Raw genomic sequence first — 19982 nt, forward strand, 5'->3', positions numbered from 1 at the left:
ATTTGAAGACCGTATTTAACACAACTGGGGTAAAAAAAAAAAAGAGAACAGAAGTATAATCTTTGAGGTGTTTATATAAATGAAACATTTGTTCATACACTTGATTGATCAATTGTGAATAATCATCTCCATAGGTCCTCATGACTTACAGGTATGCATTACTTTTTTTCTGTGAATCATGGGAGGTTTATTTTCCAAGAAGGTATTAACCATGTTCCCTATTAAATGATAAGTAGGTGTAAGGGGATGTGAACCTAATAATTGAAACGGACTGAGGACAGTACGCTCCTATTTGGTATCATATGTCTAACTTGAGTATCTATGCTAATTGGAAAATTATATTTATTTATCTGTAGCTACATCCAGAATTATGTATTTATATCAAACTTCTTTATAGATTCTTTTTTATCTTTCTTATTGTTTAAATAAATATTCTTGTAGATATTTACAGTATCCTTGTAGATATTATTTAATTGTTTCTACATTTTTGAGAACATTCTAAAAACAATTTACGGTGTTAAATTTCGTTATTAGGGTACCCTTCCCGTAAACGGACAACTCTCATAAACGGACAAATTTTTTGGTCCAATGAATGTCCGCTTAACGGAGGTTTCACTGTATATAAATAGGAAATAACAGTTAACATGTTTCAAGAGCCCAAAAATAGACACCAATTTTCAAGACTTGCCAGATGTGAATGAGAAGAAACAAAAGTGATTTGAATTATAAAACGTTAAGTTACAAGAATGTCGCCAGACTCTGCGTAAAGTCTCCCCCCCGACAGGGGGGCTCAAACAAATTAATTCAAAATATTTAAATTAAAACGAATTTTATATTTTAAATTTTTTTCTCACATAATTTTTTTTTAAGTGTGTTTCTAAGAATCTAAAATCTCTAATATTGATACCATAATGTGCAGATTCCTTTTAATGTAAATTTAAATCTAATTTTTTTTTTCTGTTATCGATGTATTTTGTACTGTATGGTGCAATTTACCATACATTGTAAGCGTAAAAATTACTTCTGTAATAAAGAAAAATAGTTGTAGCAGTATCCGCTATTTCAAAAAATTTCTACGCTTCTTACTCTCATAATGCAAAAATTATTTGTTAATAAAAATTTGAAATTTCATGCACATTTAACAAAACATTTAAAGAACATTTTGATATAAAATGTTATTTTCATATACATCAATTGGCTTTTGAATCATTTAAATGTTTTGCAAATGAAGTTTTAAGTAAATTTTTTGCATCCACGTATTCTATCTAAAAATATCATGACCCGTTTTGAACGAACTTTGAAATAGTTATGCCCATAAAATTGTAAAATTTGTGGGGGCGGAGTTATCAACCATGCCAACCTTCATCTATCAAAAGGTACCTCATGACTGAATCGAGTTAGCATGTCTTATATACCAGTGAATTGATGTTTAATATTCGTAGTGGTAGTTACGCGACAATACTCCCCCACCAGAATTTTATCAGGGACAGAATTCGATGAACGGATCTCACTAGTTGCTGTACTTGTGAAAGACGGGGGGGGGGGAGTCACCGGGTTTTAAAGAGTGCTGAATGTGAGAGGTGTATTAACTTCACAGTCGTAGTCGCTCCTGTGTTGCCATTAACAGTCGAGGTTATGCAGGCAGAAGCTGTGTTTAATCGAGACGTGACTGAGTAGCAACAGCGTGAGGATTCAGGGTTCATACAAAGATCAGAAGAAGAAATCCAAGGAGTCCAAAATTTTAAGGACTTATCAAAAATTTAAAAACTTTGTGTAAAAGATAGTTTTTTTAAAAAATTAAAAAGCAGTTATTATAAGGAACTTGCAAAAATGTACATTTTGAATTTAATTTCTATCCCTTTTGAAATAAATTTTGACTTTGTCAAACTTCGTCAAGAAAAATAAATTAAGTTATCACTTTGACACATAAATACATTTTCCAATTTCAAATATTTTAATAAATCTTGTTAAAGTACAGATGTTAAGGATTGACATAAAAACCTACCAATCTATATTTTTAAATTTGAATACATAAGAAAATCTAAGGCATTTTATACCCCAAAAAAAAATCACAGCAAATCAATTAAGTTTGCTTGTAACATGTAAAATTATTTGCTGTGACTTTTCTTCTTCTAACTCTTGCAATTCAATTTTTATTCTTTTAAAAGTTTTTTTAAACTGCTAGATTTTGACAGCTAAGTCATATTCAGTGGTACAAAAGGCTAAACATGGCTTTGGAGCAACAAAAAAGCAATTTTGGAGCAGCGAAACGAAGATTTGGAACATATGTAATAAAAAGAATTAAAACAAGAATTTTCAATTTTGTTCATTAATAACAAGTCTTATTTTTTTTCCATTTTTATGAAGGTCCCTGCATTAAAAAATTAAGTTTCTATTTGGTATCTTCCAATGCTGTTAAATATTCTGCTATCCTCGACTTTTCCTCAGATAAGAGGATTTGTTTGCTTTCTATAATCAACATGTCTTTATTATGTAACCCATCTTTAATATTTTTTTAGCTGTGGCTAAGAGATCCTGAGAAGCCTTCAATTTTTTTTTTGCAAATCAATTTCAGCAGCTTTCAATCTGCTTTCCTCAGTTTTAGTGTTTTCACATTCTTTTCACTTTCTTTTTCCTCAACCTCTAATCGAGCAGAATAATTTTTAAATGCTGCACGAGCCACTGTAATCAGATCTTTGTCAACTTTAAAGTTATTTAAACCCCCTATTTTGTTGATATGTGACACAACTTGTCTCAAACCATTAATACTGTGTGAATTTAAACTTGCCCTATTGTCAAGTAGCTTTTTGATCACACTAAAACTTCTTTCAACATCGGCATTCCCATGTGGTATGCACAAAAGAAATTTAAAAAGCTTTGCTAAAAGAGGATATTTGATATTTCTCAAATTTTCTTTCTTCACAAAATAGCTTTTCCAAAACAAATCAATTGGTGCATAATCATTTCAGTCAGAAGAATAACCTTCTGGTTTTCTATGTAACCTCGTTCATTCATCTAGTAACAAAGATGCCTTAATAGAAGTGTCTTCCATTCTCATTACAGGATGCAACACTTTAAGATGGAACAGTAACCTATTTTAAAGAGGCAATGCTTTTAATAACTTTTTTGCACATGCCATAGACCTGACACCTAAATACATAAAAAAAATTTCTGAAGATAAGGATGTCATCACATTTGTGGTATCTAGTCCAACATCTATTAAATTTGAATTTTGCCAAATATCTGCGTTTTCCACATACAATGATTTTAAGTACTTTCCTGACAAACTAAGAAAAGCAGAACTCTTTAAGAAACGCCCTAACAATGCCTTAACTAGAGACACCATTTCATCATACAGCAAGTGAATCAATGGTGTCTCAGTTTGGAAAAGACCTAAAAATTAATTTAATATAGCTAAAATATTTCTTTAAAAAAAAGAGCTTTTGACAAAAGCAATTTTAATAAATTCAATACAGCGTGGCTCATACTATTTTCTAAATTAATAATTACTTTATTTAATTCTGTAAAAGGTAATTCAAGACTAATTAATTTAACTATTATTTAAGGTTATGAAGTGTATTTTCCTTTAAAATTTCAATAAATGTTATTGGTAATAGCATATTCAACAAAACATTAACAAGATTAATATTGATCATACTGAATTCATAAAAATATGTAAAGAATTAATCAAATTAAGAAAACTTTAATACATTTTTATTACAAATGCAAATTAGTGAATGGCCCCTAATAAATTTTTATTAAAATTGGTTACCTTGTACAGTATTTCATTAATGAAATGATTAAAAATAATTAAATAATTTTTAAATGCAAATTCAATGAGTATTGAAGCTAAAAAAAATTTGCCAGAAGTAAATTATTATATTGTCCCCGCAATCATAATATTTCACAAATCTGAGATAATTAAAAAAAATTTATATCAATTGTTTTAAATTAAAGATCATATTTAAATCATTAAGAGATGAATTAAAGTATTTTTGAATGACAAATCTGAAGAACATAAGATTTTTTGCTGCATTTAAAATATTGAAAGCCCTTCTCTTCATGCTTGCCTCTAAATATCATTAAGTTTTTTCGTTGAACAAATTAAGTGCACCGAAAATTTTGAAAGTAATAATACAATAATAAAATGCAATAAGTAAAAAACAGAAAAATATTCTTTAAAAAAAATCACTTATGTAAAATCAATGTTTAAATACAATATGCAATTAGTGGATGGTCCCTCATATAAAAAATTGCGTTTAAGAAACTCAATTAATTTTTATCTTTATTAAATTAAATGAATAAAGGGGAGATGGAAATTTTGAAGTTATAAAGCTTTGTGATTCTTGACTGCTCTGAGGATCAACATGAAAATATGTACTTAGTGAATGGTCCCTCAAATTAATTCAAAGATCATGGTACTAATCTATAAATAGAATAGCGCAAGAAGGCCCTTAGCTTGCCATTGACAAAGTTGATAGCACTTCAATAACTATGAAATTAACAAGATAAATTTTCTCTTGCTATTAAAATTTGGCAATGTTTAGTTGGTCCCCGAAAATTCGAGAGAAGTTTCGGTTCCATTTCAGAGAGTGGAAAATGAAGCCTGAAATTGAGAATATCTTGCAAAATAAAGCAGAGTTGCACATGAAAGTGCAAGAATCCTTCCCATTGAATCCAGAGCAACCCACATGGCAGTAGCTTGGTTGCCGCAAAATTGTCACTTCACAATACCCAGGAGAAAATATCCTTTTTGGAGCAATTTAAGCCAACTACTTCAATTTGGAGCATGTTTCCACAATTGGCGCAGCACTTTCACCACTGCATATCATTTAGTTTCCCAGCTTGGACAGCAAATTCATCAGCGGACTTCGTAAGTTCATCTATGCAAAGCAATAATCTAAGGAGTTTCTAAGGACTAATTTGGAAATCTAAGTAGTTCCAAGTACTCCTTGGAGACTTTTTTATTTCCAAGGAGTTTCTAAGGAGTATAAGGAGTCTGTACGCACCCTGGGATTGTGTTGCAGTCACAAGTAGCAAGTCAATTGTTCAATGCGGATCATCCAACGAAGTGGGCGTTACTGCGTGTACAAATCACGTCCGGAGGTCACCAATGTGGGGGGCGGAGTTATCGACTGTACCAACCTTCTTCTGTCAATAGGTATAGTTCGTTCACCTGGAGTTGGCACTTGACTCCGCCTTCATCACGTGGTATCGGATGATACTATTTCGCTATTTTGGGGAGAAGGATGTGAACAAGGCTGCTGCTATTTGATCGTATGACAAAAATATTTATTTCGCGATCTTCATGTGCATATTTTGAACCTGTGCATTTAATTTCATAAACTTGTTGATATTTCTCTCTTTTTATTGAATAGTTTGCTCTTTTTTGAAATATTTTGCTAGGAAAAAGTTTTTAAACATAAGTTAGCTAGAATAACGAAAGGTATAATAGCTGATGATAAAGCGAAGTAAGTGACTGAAAAAGAATTCACTGTTTGTGTTTAGCCTCCACACGGTATCTTATAAGTAGTCTGTGCAGACTGTTTAAAAAGTGAACAGTTAGAGAGCATGAAACCAAATTCTATTTTAAAAGTGACAGAGAGGAGTTTGTCATATATATTTGAGAATTGAATCTGTAGTGGTAGACAAGTAAATAAGACAAACTAATCATATTCAAAAATTAAAAAAAAAATTAGACATATATTTGCTAACACTCTATTATTTTTACTAGATTTTTTACTAAAGGGATCTTTGGTAAACTGGTTTGCCTTCATAGTGGTCTGATTGGACTACCTATAAAACACCGTGTGGAGGCTTTGCGCGCATTAGAGGTTATCTCGATTTCAAGCGGGGAAATGCTTTTCTCTTACTTCCCCCCGCTGAAATAAACTCTGCGTCCGAGGAGGTGGAGCCAAGCGCCAACTCCTGGTGAACGAACTATACCTCGTGATTGAATCGAGTTAGCATGTCTTATATACCAGTGAATTGATGTTTAATATTCGTAGTGGTAGTTACACCACAAGACAATTACCTTGACTTGGTGGCAAAGAACATTCCATGTAAGAGAAATACATAAAAACTCTTTTCTCCCTCTATTACTATATCATACTCTATTGATTTTCAATTTAGACTTAAGAAACACGATAGATATGTCCGTTATCAAGAATACGAGAAATCATCAATTGCTACATATTATTAGAATCTTAGGCATGAGTTCAATTTCAACAGTGTCAAAATTATTTCCATCTCAGTCCACATCAGCTCATCTTGATTCCCTGGAATCTTGTTTTATTCATATGAATGTTAATTCCCTTGTTAGTGATATTTAGCTCCTCCCCACCTCTCTGTAGCATGTGGAAATGCATTTTATCCTGATTTGCTTATCTCTGCCACTGTGATTTTTCTTGTTTTTCATCCTTTTTTTTAATCTTGGTTACTGTGGCTTTTCTAATTCTGTTTCTCATCTTTATTTTTCGTTGGTAACTTAACAAGGGCGGCTCCAGTAGGGGGTCAGGGGGGCAATTGCACCCCTGTCGGCCATGGCCAGCCCCCCCCCCCCCATCAGGAAAAATTTAAAGTCTCGTCCGGAAAATAGTCTGGTCACATTTTTTTCTAAATAATGTCTAATCGCATCCGGTGTCTAGTTTAACAATGTATGGGCAAAGTTACAAGTAGTGCAGTGAAACTACAAGATATTTTATTAATTTTTGTTACTACCTAATTCTTAAAAATAAATAAAAAAATCAACTATAAAATTTTTTATCAGGCATTTGTAAATGAATTTTGATGACATTATTTAGAAAAAAATGTGACCAGATTATTTTCCGGACGAGACTCTAGCTGAGAGTAATTAATCATTCAAACTATCTAGTATAAATGTGTATGTGTAACTTTAAGTTTAACTATTTTTTAGAAAATTAAAAAATCTTTTTATTACTAACTTTCCCTTCTTGGGATCTTATTGCAAGTGAAGTTACTTATGATATTGACAAATTTTTAATGATAATACTTCATTGCATAATCAAAAGTAGCGATATATGTAACAGTTTTATAAAATTAAAACAAATGTCAACAAACCTTTAAATTATCATAAAAATTACTGAAATTGTTAATTTAAAAAATAAAAAAAAAATTCAGTACTTTCTAAGAATGATTTGAATCAGCTCAAATATTTTTTTGTCTACTTAATTTCATATATATTTAAAGCAGAGTCGAGACCCCTTTTTCTTTAGCTATTATATGCATAGACCTTGTGAAGAAATCTCTAAAAAAAAATATATGACAAATGAAATTTAGTAAATAATGAAAATTTTATCCTAACGCAACAGATTAACAGGAAACCTTTACATCCACTTATTAAATAATATCAGTTTAAATTACAAAATATCAGAATAGTATCGAAGAGTTTCTAATCTGTAATGAAAAAAATTATTAACCAATAATAAATTTTGCACAATAAATTTTTCATAATAATAAATTCAACGTAATTCACAAATTTTCCGTATAATTAAGATTGTGACAACATATTCTGAACTAAATAAAAATTATGCATTTAATGAGTTTATTTTTATTTTTAGTGATTATACATGCAGTAATATATATATATATATATATATATATATATATATATATATATATATATATATATATATATATATATATATATATATATAGCAGTATTTTCACTACAGCACGAGAATCTCGCATATTTTTTTCTTTTCAAGCAATAAAAAATTATTAACGTGAGAAGTTAGGGCACTCTATTAATAATGTGCATAAAAAATTTTATCGTCTTACATGAAGAAACCTTACCTACGGTAAACACGTAGTTGCAGAGAAAAGTGTTCTGAAAGGGGTTCCGTGGTTGTGTTCTGTTGTTCGCAAAGGTTCTGAACAATACTGGTATATAGGGAAGCTAGATAATGGGGCAGATGTTGAAAATAATGAAAGATCCAGGAAAAGTGAAACGCATTTTTTTCTAAATGGCGTAATTCAAAGCTTTTTCCAAAATGCGAGAAATTTGCGAATTTAGAAATTGATTTATAGAACGCGCGAATTTCTCGCGGTAATCATTTTCAATGCGAGAAAAGAAAAAATACGTGAGGTTCTCGCGCTGTAGTGAAAACACTGGATCTTTCATGAGTATGTTATTGATTGGTAATTCTTTATAATGAATGCTGCTTTTCTTTAATTTTAAATGAATCAAATGAAAAATTTTATGTTTAACTTAGGAAAATTTTATTAAAATTTCAGATCACTTAGAAATGAATCACGAAACAGATATGAAAAATGTATATTGCAACTGCATTTAATTTTTCATAAATGATCAAAATTTTTATTTGTTAACCATAATCTTGTGTAAACAGTGAAGAAAATAAAATTAACAATAATTATGCTGCACTAAACTAAGTCTGCACTGAATAAAAAAAGAAATCAAGTTAAATAAAAGAATAAACTACTTTAAAAAAAATACTTTAATTCCAAGAGTTTGAAGCAGGATTGGCAAGGTTTAGGACAGAAAGGATTAATCCACGGTTTAAACCGTCCTGTCCAAAACTGTCTTAAATTGTCCAAAACCCTTTTACTCAAATTATGTCACAATTTTATCAGAACAATATTTAAGAGGTAAAATAAACATAGAACTAATAACATATTGATAATTAAATGTATATTAGAGAACATTTGTTTTTAAAAGTATAATGTTTTATTAATATTGTTTGACTCTTCAATTTAAACAAAGGAAGATAAATCAGTAACCAAGTTCAATTGGTCCTCTCATTCAATAGTACATAACTGAAGTTTGGCCTTGCCATACAGCAGGGTTGGGTTTTTGACATGACAAGGGTATAATACTGGTTTAAACCGTCAAAAACTGAAGTTTGCCACGAAAATATATAAACTTCAAAAATACCAACAGTTGCCATGCATTATATTGAAATTTAATTATACTATAGGTCATCAGCAGGTTTTAAAATATTTTTTAATTAAAATTAAGGTAAAATAACAGATTTAAGATCTCAGAAATTTATATTCAAATGCATGTGCAGAAAAATTTTGCACAAAAATTGTTTAAATATTTATATTTTGAAAAAAAAAAATTTTTTTTGATACTTAAGAAAATTAAAAGTTTATTACTATGCCTTTTTAACATATAAGGAACATATAACTAATATTTATAAGGAACTTACAAGTTATGTTGTATAAATACAAATTTGATACAAGTGTATAAAAAAAAATTTTTAATGTTATACAGAATATCTTTATTATCCAGTATGTTAATTTGAATTTAAAAGTAGCTAGATTTGTGAATAATGATAAATATAATTCATATTGTTTATTATATTTATTTATAATTATTACACTTATCATTTTAAAACAATTTTTATCTCTTAATTTTTTTTTCTCCACTTGTATTAAGAATACAAATAATGCATATCTTGAAAGCAAGAAGTAATTATTCAACAGCTGAATATTTAGACATTCAACAAAACTATATAGTATTCAGCAAAATGAAATTCACAAGTATTTGGATAAACTAAATTTTCAGCATGGTAAATGAATAGGCTGAATATACTGTAAATCGGCACTAACTACTCTGTGTATTTAACAGAAAGCACTTAAATTTGTATTGTCTTATGTTAAAAAGATTATTAAGAAGATTTAAAAGAATATTAAAAAGATTTTTCTTTAAAAGATGTCTAATGTACAAAACTGCTAATGTTTATCTTTAAAAATGTCTAATTTTTAGTATAATCTACTATACACTAAATTTGGTTATAAATAAATTTCTTAATAATATCAATGCAGATTTTCAATAACACATGAAAATGAATACGTAATATTACAAAAGATGTGAGCTTTCAAAAGTACAAGATTTTGGTTACTATTCAAAATATAAGTGTTTCTTCAAAATTTTAAATTTACATTTTCTAGAACATACTTAGAAACACTATCCTTTATAAAAAATATATAAATTTTATGTATTAATTAAATTTCACATATGAATAAAGGTTTTTGACATTTTCGACAGTGAGGTTTTTGACGTAACGGTTTAAACCGTCAAAAACTCTCACATGTCAAAAACCTGCCAACCCTGCCATACAGGTTAAAATATTAGGGACTAAGTGCTTGGATCCTCATAAACAGGTTTATTTATCTATAGTACTATTCAAGAACACTTTTATTTCATTCATGTTCAATTCTTTTAACATAGTGGTGATACATCACCAGCGTCAGTAACTGAAACTGATGTTATGCTCTTCAAAACTGTTAATACATTTTTCAGTTATTTTGTATTTTCAATTTAAACTAATATATTTATATTTAAAAACAATTTTTTTTTAAATAGATGTCTTTTTTTATCATCCTGTGATGCAGAAATTATAACATTTTTTAAAAAAAATATTGTGAAAAAAGAAAGGCTAATTTTTGAACAAATTTAGTATTTTTTTTAAGAAAAATTATTATTTTTTAATATTGCCATATTTATCCTTATGCAAAAATATTATTTATCAGTATTTTATCAGTATCAGTAAAGCATATTTATATTTAAAGGATTAGGTATTCACTTTTGTTGTTCAATGATAAAAAATATCAAATATTTATTGATACATGTAATTATTATGTGTACAATGGTTACACCTATCGAATTTTTACCTTTTTCCAAAGTTCAAGGTTTTGGACACTTTAAGACAGTTTAGGACAGTTTTACCCAGTTTAGGACAGTAAAACCCACATGTCCGGTCCAAAACCAGTTTAGGACATCCAAAACCCCAACCCTGGTTTGAAGATACTTTATGCTTTGACTTGAAGCATCGAAAGCCTTAATTATGATTTATCGTCAACACAAACTAATGAAAAAAATCTTTGTTTAGCAAAATGTTTTAAGATTATTTAAAATGTAAGGGGTAACATCTATTTCTCAATAAAAATAAAATTTAAGCAGAAATTGCTTTAAAAAATATCATCAAGTCATTGTCGTACATGATACAAACATTTAAGATCGGAAGGGTAAGAATATTAATTATATTCCATTCTATGGTGAAGCTTAGAAAGGAGTTGAAATACATATATATGTATATATATATTTATTTATTTCAACCCTGCTTAACTATAATATACAATATAACATGTGAAGGGAAGCGATCAACGATGTTTATGGCTAGTCTTTATTTTGATCTTCATTTAGATCACTGGTTGTGATTTTTAGCTTTTAAATGAAGCTTACTGTGAAAACTTCTTCATTAGATTATTTTATCAAAATCAAAAAGAGTTTACTTGTATCAGGGTTGGGGTTTTGTACGTCCTAAACCTGGTAAAACTGTCCTAAGCTGGGTAAAAATGTCCTAAACTGGGTAAAACTGTCCTAAACTGGGTAAAACTGTCCTAAACTGGGTAAAACTGTCTTAAAGTGTCCAAAACCTTGAACTTTGGTAAAAGGTAAAAATTTTATAGGTGTAACCATTGTACACATAACAATTACATGAATCAATAAATATTTGATATTTTTTGTACAATTTAATAATATAATAGGAAAAGGTTTATAATTTTTGAAGCTCCACAATTCATTGAACAACAAAAATGAATACCTAATCCTTTAAATATAAATATGCTTTTAATACTGATAAATAATATTTTTGTGTAAGGATAAATATGGCAATATTGAAAAATAATAATTTTTCTTAAAAAAAAATTCTAAATTTCTTCAAAAATCAACCTTTTATATTTCACAATATTTTTTTTAAAAAATTTTATAATTTCTGCATCACAGGATGATAAAAAAAAATATATTTCAAAAAAAAACTGTTTTATAAATATAAATATATTAGTTTAAATTGAAAATACAAAATAACTGAAAAATGTATTAACAGTTTTGAAGGGCATAACATAAGTTTCAGTTATCCAAACATAAATTCAAATCTTAATTGAAATAAATAAAACAGGAGGTAACCAAAATAAACATAACTACATTAATTCAAATTCAAATTGGAACAGCGCGCAAGGCAGCTAAAACCAAATTCAAATCTTATAAACAAGTGATAATATAAATTTACTCAAAAAAAATATATAAATATAATTAAAAGAAAATTAAATAAAGTTGTGTGTTTACAGAGCAGCACTTCATCAGGGGACACACTGTCTGCAAACACACAGGAGCCTTTCTGTTGTTAGTGGCAAAGCCAAAACTAACAGTGCCCCGAGGCCCCTAATGAAAATTCAAGCATAAAGAATAATAATAATAATAATTACCACACCAAATAAATATCTACCATAATAACATTCATGAAAAACTTTGTAATAAAATCACCTTTACTGAAACAAATATACAAAACATTATAAAGACATCAAAAAAACCGCCCCCAAAGCACATAAAAACAGTTACAGTTAGTAAGAGTGAAGAAGAATTTCCTTATAAATTCCAAATCAGCTCAAAATTTATATTGTGCTGACACCTAGATAAAAAAACAAATTAAAGAGCAATAGAATCCAAGTGCCGCCATCTATCAAAAAAAATCCCAACAATTTTGAAAAAGAAAACATATTCCCAATAAATTTTGTAAATGAAATGGGGGGTTTTAGAAAAGCAACACGCTTTTGACAGACCGGTTTTACGCACAAAAAGTGGCGTTCGCGTCGTCCTAGGGATTATTTTCTGACATCCCCGCCGTACCTTAACATTGCGCGTAATCAGTGTTGAACATTAAAAAGCAATTTAATTTAAATTCTAAAATTTTTTCATTTCCGTAAACCAGTATATTATTTTGTATATTGCTTAAAGATGTCTATCCATTACTCATAATTTATTTGTTTGTTTATTGAAGTTTTAAAACCAGAGATCATTCAGACTACGAGCAATTATATACTATAGTTTCGGTTTTCAGAACTTGGGTTAATTAAAACCGAAGGAAGGACATTTGCTTATGCAACCATAGTTATTAGTTTGAAGAGTCTCGTTCTATTATAACTGAAGTATAGATGCTTATATTAGCATTTTTTTATATTTAAAAATATGATTTAACAAAACGAGCTCAAAACTAAAATCCTTTGAACTTTATAAGTTTACTATTATTGTTTTAAAATCGTTATAATTAAAAATGCACATTAATGACACATTTAATGACGTAACCGTAAATTTGTTAAATTTTCCGATGAGAATTAAAAATAAAAATCTTTTTCATGAAAATAATTATTCGTAGCATTTATTATGAATTCGATTGTATTATCTACTAATTTCCGATCTTTATTAATGCCTTTGCACAAATAATTATTCAAATTATTATAATATATATATATATATACATATATATATATACATATATATATATATATATATATATATATATATATATATATATATATATATATATATATATATATATATATTGCTGCCTTTATGAATGTTTTTTTTTTTAAGAAAACAATCATATTTTGCGTTACACGTAAAGGGAAACCACGAAAATATTCAGATTGCTTGACGCTTAAGGAGTTCTAGCGAAATGCTCAGTAATAGTAATGAATTTTTTTAATATAATAAATCATTTTTTTAGCGTCTTTGACAGACAGTCAATTATTTCGGTGAATATAGCAAGATGCTCTTCATATTTTTTGTATTTTTAAACTCATTCCAAAAATCAAAGTAACGTGCAATTTAAATATCGGCGTAAAACAACGTTTATAAATGTTATAAAAATAATTTATTTTAACCAAGATTAAGTTGAAATTAAAGTAATCAAATTTTGTGTTACACGCAAAGGAAAACCATGAAAATGTTTTTCAAATTGCTTGGCGGTAATAGGATTTTAACTAAATGTTCATCTTTATCTCAATGAAATTATTTTTTTATAAGCAACCATTTTTTCATTATTAATCAGGCCTAGCAGATGTGGCTCAGAAGATCAGGAGTCTCCTTGAAGTTAGGCTAACCGTGGGATGTTTTCGTGGTTTTCCTCTCCATGTAACGCAAATGCGGGTTAGTTCCATCAAGAAGTCCACCAAGGAGGCAAATTTCTCTCAATACTTGATCCAGGACTCTCCCTGTCTTCTGGATATGATTTAAAATTGAATTTACGGAGTTGAACATGAGTAGGCGTAAACACATAGTTAGGCTGGCTGCTCGACGATGGTTATAAAATTATGAAATAGATAAGGTATCAACTTGCTGAATATAAACGAAAAGCTCTTCTTTTTAACTCAACCAGTAAAACAAAATAAGCCACAATTTAAGTATCAAAATACAATTATATACTTATGAAAGTTATAAAAATAACCTATTATAAATAAAAAAAATTTCAGATTGTTTTTATCAGTAATAGGTATTCCAGCTAAATGTTCATTATCTAAAAGAAGTTATTTTTAAATAATCAATAATTTTTTTCCCATCCTTGATAAATGGCTTATCATCTTTGTGAATATAAGGAAACGTCCTTATTATTTTTAATTCAACCCAGAAATCAAAATTACTCATAAGTTACTTGGAGTACAATCATAATCATTAAAGTTATGAAAATAACTTATTTCAATCAAGACTAAATAGAAATAATCAAATTTTGCGTTACATGCAAGGAAAAAACACAAAAAAGTCTTTTAGATTGCTGAACGGTAATAGGATTCTAGCTAAATGTTCATTATCGCAATGAATTATTTTTTCAACAATAAATTTTTCTTATCATCCTTGACAGACAATTTGTCATCTTAGTGGATGTTGTGAAATACTTTTCTTATATTTTTAACTTTTAACACGACCCAGAAATCAAAGTAACTTGCAATTTAAATATCAGAGAAAAATCATGCTTATAAAAGCTTTTGTAGTAACCTATATATTATTTAAAATTAAATTAAAATTTAGACAAATCAAATGCTGCGTTAAATGAAAAGGAAAACAACGAAAAAGTCTTTTAGATAACTAAACAATAATAACATTACAGCTAAATGTTCATTATCGCAATGAATTGTTTTTTTAACCATTAATATTTTTTATCTTCCTTGACAGACAATTTGTCATCTTAGTAGATGTTGTGAAACACTTTCTTATATTTTAAACTTTTATCACGACCCAGATATCAAAGTACCTTGTAATTGAAATAGAGGAGTAAAATCATATTTTGAAAAACTTTTAGAATGAAAATAATTAGAATTTCCATTACACACAAATGAAAACCAAGAAAACGCTTTACTAGCAAACTAATTGTACGCTAAGAGGCTAGCTTGGAATGTTTACTAAAATGTTCTTTATTTTATTTATTTTTTGTAAGTACATAAATTGTGTGTTTTATTTTATTTCAAATATTTGAATTTCAGAATGATATAAAAAATTGAATTTTAAGAATTTTTTTTTTTTAAGCTTTAAAATTTACGAATTATAAATCTTTAAAAAAATCTGGAAAAAAAATGTGTCATAAAATTTGCGAATTTCAGATTTTTCTGGCAAAGAGACTGAATGTTATCAATTATTATTAATCATTCCAACTTATAAAAATCAAATAAAAAAAGAACAAATTATGTACAGCTCAGGGTTGGCAGGTTTTTGACATGTGACAGTTTTTGACGGTTTAAACCATGGTTTAAACCGTCACGTAAAAAACCTCACAGTCAAAAAACTATATTCATATGTGAAATTTAATTAATACATAAAATTTATATATTTTTTATAAAGGATAGTGTTTCTAAATATGTTCTAGAAAAAATAAATTTAAAATTTTGAAGAAACACTTATATTTTGAATAGTAACCAAAATCTTGTACAGTAGGGAACCGATTATCCGGAACGATCGGGACCATTGCTATTCCAGATAACTGATTTTTCCGGTTTTCTGAATCGCTACAAAAAGCAGTTTTTTTTTATTGTCAAACCAAACTAAAAAAAAAATTTTTTGTGGAAGTAATCTTAAAAAGAAAAAAACAATGGATCATATTTCCAAAATGATGGTAAGGATGGTAATCTTTCAAAAAAGAAGGAAAAATTCCTAAAATCTTATGAGGGAAAAAAATTTTTGTTTTAAAAAATGGTGGGAAAATTTATCGAATTTCGTTCCGGTTTTTTGGTTTTCCGGTCTTCTGATTTCCGGATAACAGGTTCTGTACTGTACTTTTGAAAGCTCACATCTTTTGTAATATTATGTATTCATTTTCATGTGTTATTGAAAATCTGCAGTGATATTATTAAGAAATTTATTTATAACCAAATTTAGTGTATAGTATAGATTATACTAAAAATTAGACATTTTTAAAGATAAACATTAGCAGTTTTGTACATTAGACATCTTTTAAAGAAAAATCTTATTAATATTCTTTTAAATCTTCATAATAATCTTTTTAACATAAGACAATACAAATTTAAGTGCTTTCTGTTAAATACACAGAGAAGTTAGTGTCGATTTACAGTATATTCAGCCTATTCATTTACTATGCTGAAAATTTAGTTTATCCAAATACTTGTGAATTTCATTTTGCTGAATACTATATAGTTTTGTTGAATATCGAAATATTCAGCTGTTGAATAATTACTTCTTGCTTTCAAGATATGCATTATTTTTATTCTTAATACAAGTGGGGGACAAAATTAAGAGGTAAAAATTGTTTTAAAATGATAAGTGTAATAATTATAAATAAATATAATAAACAATATGAATTATATTTATCATTATTCCCAAATATAACTACTTTTAAATTCAAATTAACATACTGGATGATAAAGATATTCGGTGTAACATTAAAAATTTTCATACACTTGCATCAAGTTTGTATTTATACAACATACCTAACTTGTAAGTTCCTTATAAATATTAGTTATGTGTTCCTTATATGTCAAAAATGCATAGTAATAAACTTTTAATTTTCTTAAGTATCAAAAAAAAAAATTTTTTTTTTCAAAATATAAATATTTAAAAAATATTTGTGCAAAATTTTTCTGCACATGCATTTGAATATAAATTTCTGAAAATTTTAAATCTGTTATTTTACCTTAATTTTAATTTAAAAATATTTTAAAACCTGCTGATTACCTATAGTATAATTAAATTTCAATATAATGCATGGCAACTGTTGGTAGTTTTGAAGTTTATATATTTTCTTGGCAAACTTCAGTTTTTGACATTTTTGACGGGTTTTTGACGGTTTAAACCAGTTTATACCGTTGTCATGTCAAAAACCACTTTTTGATGTCAAAAACCCAACCCTGGTACAGCTGCAATAAACAAAAACCGCAGTTCACTAGAGGGCGTGGATATAGAGAACAAACTAGTTACTAGACCAGTGATGTCAACGTTCACCGTGACGTTCGTTTGGTCGAGTGATTGATCTCTGCCTTTATATGCTAAAAGAATTGATGCTATGCTAAAAGAATTGAGCATGAATGAAATAAAAGTATTCTTGAATAGTACTATAGATTAATAAACCTGTTTATGATGAACCAAGCACTTAGTCCCTAATATTTTAACCTGTATGGCAAGGCCAAACTTTAGTTATGTACTATTGAATGAGAGGACCAATTGAACTTGATTACTCATTATTCTTCCTTTGTTTAAATTGAAGAGTCAAACAATATTAATAAAACATTATACTTTTAAAAACAAATAGTCTCTAGTATATTTAATTATCAATATGTTATTAGTTCTATGTTTATTTTACCTCTTAAATATTGTTCAGATAAAATAGTGACATAATTTGAGTAAAAGGGTACTGGACATCTTTGACAAGGGGGTTTTGGACAGGACAGTTTAAACCATGGATTAATCCATTCTGCCCTAAACCTTGCCAACCCTGACTTGTATGTATGTAACTGGTTAGATTATATTGCATCTAGATAAATTCCTCAATCACAAAACACCCCCCATAAAAAAACTATACCAACGTGCTTGACTTAGACGTTCATTTTGTTATATACATTGCTTCATGGCACATAACAAAATTTCTGAATTTGAAATTTCTTCAATTTTTTTTCTTTGATAAATATCTATTCTTGCCGTTATCTTCAACAAATATTTGGAAAATATAAAAATTTCATTACATTTATTAAAATTTTTATTAATTAAGGACATTTAAAAACACTTTCCTTTTTTTAAGGAAGTTGGGGAATTTAAGGACAACTTGGAGCCTCGGTTCGGAGTTAAACGAAGAAGAGTCAAAGCAAAGGTTAAGTACACGGAAAACGAAAGTAAAAAAAACAGAAATTTTCTGAAAATTAAGGTGATTGGAATTAATACAAGGAGGCAAAGAGACAGCAAAATGTTTACAATAAACAGAGGTGGAAAAATGATTTAGTTACAAGAATACCTTGGCTACATGTGATAAAGACTCGCTTTAAAATTCAGATTTCAGTAACACGATAGATATTAGCGTTATCAAGAATACGAAAAATCATCTATTTGTACAATAAAGTGTTGGAATCCTTAACATTAATTCAATTTTGTTATCACTGCACAAAACTTTGTTATTTTCTTTTCTATATTATAAAAATTACCTATCACAATTACACAACCTGAAAAAAATTCTCCTTCTGCATTGTGAACAACTTTCACATACCTGCCAACATTGGAGAAATAAAATAACGGAGATTTTACTAAGAGACTCAATTATGGGTTTACGACTACTGATGCTCAACCGATGCGTAGCCTTGTAATTCTGAACCCAATCTAGAAGACAAGAGAACTCCTGGATCAAGTATTGAGAGAAATTTGCTTTGTAGAGGATTTTTTGATGGAACTAAATAGCATTTTAGTTGCATGGAGAGGAAAACCTCTCACAGTTAGTCTGACGATAAGGGGACTCAAATCAGTGATTCGCCTACCCTTGAGGATAATTCACGTCAGCACCGTGGTCTGTGCAACACAGATGCGAAATTCATATTGAGCAGTCATTTCTGGGATTCAAACCCGGTTTCACCTCATTGGAATGCGAACACCCCGAAACACTTATTCAATTAACACTCAACATACTGCCAAGTAGCACCATCAGTTCAGGACTGAGAGAAATATTTTTGCCATCAGTGGCTATTTTATCACCAACTTTTTAAAAAAAAACTACTTCAACAAATACAGAGAAATTTGAGAAAATATACATAAACAGGAGTTAGTCGTAAAATGCAGGAGTCTTCGTTAAAAAACAGGAGACTTGGCAGGTATGCTTTCATCCAAAAATCCAAAGTTTTCCCCCAAAACATCAAATTTATTTTGGAATTTAGGTATATGAAAATAAACACACAAATGTTAGTGCTAAAATTTATCACCTCAGCCCAAAATTTTAATGGTAAATTCACTTTCATACTAGATTGTTCTAGCCCTTTCTACTAATATTCTACTGTCTCACTAAGAAAGCACATTCATTCCAGGAAGGATTATGAGGAACTGTTTTTACATGCATGCTCCCGTATTTTTCTAGAAAACTATCAGTCTCGTTATTAACAAATTCTAAAATGTAAAGAGCTTGAATTAACTAAAAAATTAACAAAAAAATTACTCATGGAAATAAAACTGAATTACATCATTAAAAAGTCATTCATAGCTAAATGAACAGAAAACAAAAGCCTTTATGGATTTAATAACTAAAAGGGAGACTTCAAGAAATTTTTAATTAATTTTTAAGCAACCAGTCAAAGCTGTTTCCCCAATTCATAATCATTTTTAAAAAAAAGTTGAGATACTAGACAATAATCCATGCCGTGAACTCAACATTTAAATTATTTACTTTCAAATAATCGTCAAAACAAATGTGCAGCATTGAACAAGAATTTAGTGCACGGCATGGAACTAAACATTTTTGCCTACATAATTCGTAAATACAACAGAAATAAACTTTCTGACGTTAATTATTAGTACACTTAAAATATGTTTCTCATAAATAAGATAATTGGAATTAATTCTCACCGTTTTGAGTCATTTTTTTGCAGATTTCGAAAGGTAAAATGAATTTCCAAATTTAGCTAGTATCCACGCGTTTAAGTAAACCGAACCAAAAGGAAAAGGATAGCACGAGAGCAAGATATCT

The 19982-nt window shown here is 28.6% G+C and overlaps 1 protein-coding gene across 2 annotated transcripts in view; it reads right to left on the bottom strand.

The window, feature by feature from the left end:
* Positions 1-19948, bottom strand: part of LOC107445468 (elongation factor 1-beta) — a 71744-nt gene extending 51796 nt beyond the window's left edge. For both annotated transcript variants that reach the window (XM_087154968.1, XM_016059859.4), the window contains exon 1: positions 19862-19948. In XM_087154968.1, coding sequence (XP_087011094.1) covers positions 19862-19874 — 13 coding nt within the window. In that variant the 5' untranslated portion in view covers positions 19875-19948. The remainder of the gene's footprint in view (positions 1-19861) is intronic.
* Positions 19949-19982: the final 34 nt, after the last annotated feature.

Source organism: Parasteatoda tepidariorum, chromosome 11 (assembly GCF_982258835.1).
Source record: "Parasteatoda tepidariorum strain Cologne lab strain chromosome 11, Ptep-v5.0, whole genome shotgun sequence".
Taxonomy (NCBI): Eukaryota; Metazoa; Arthropoda; class Arachnida; order Araneae; family Theridiidae; genus Parasteatoda; species Parasteatoda tepidariorum.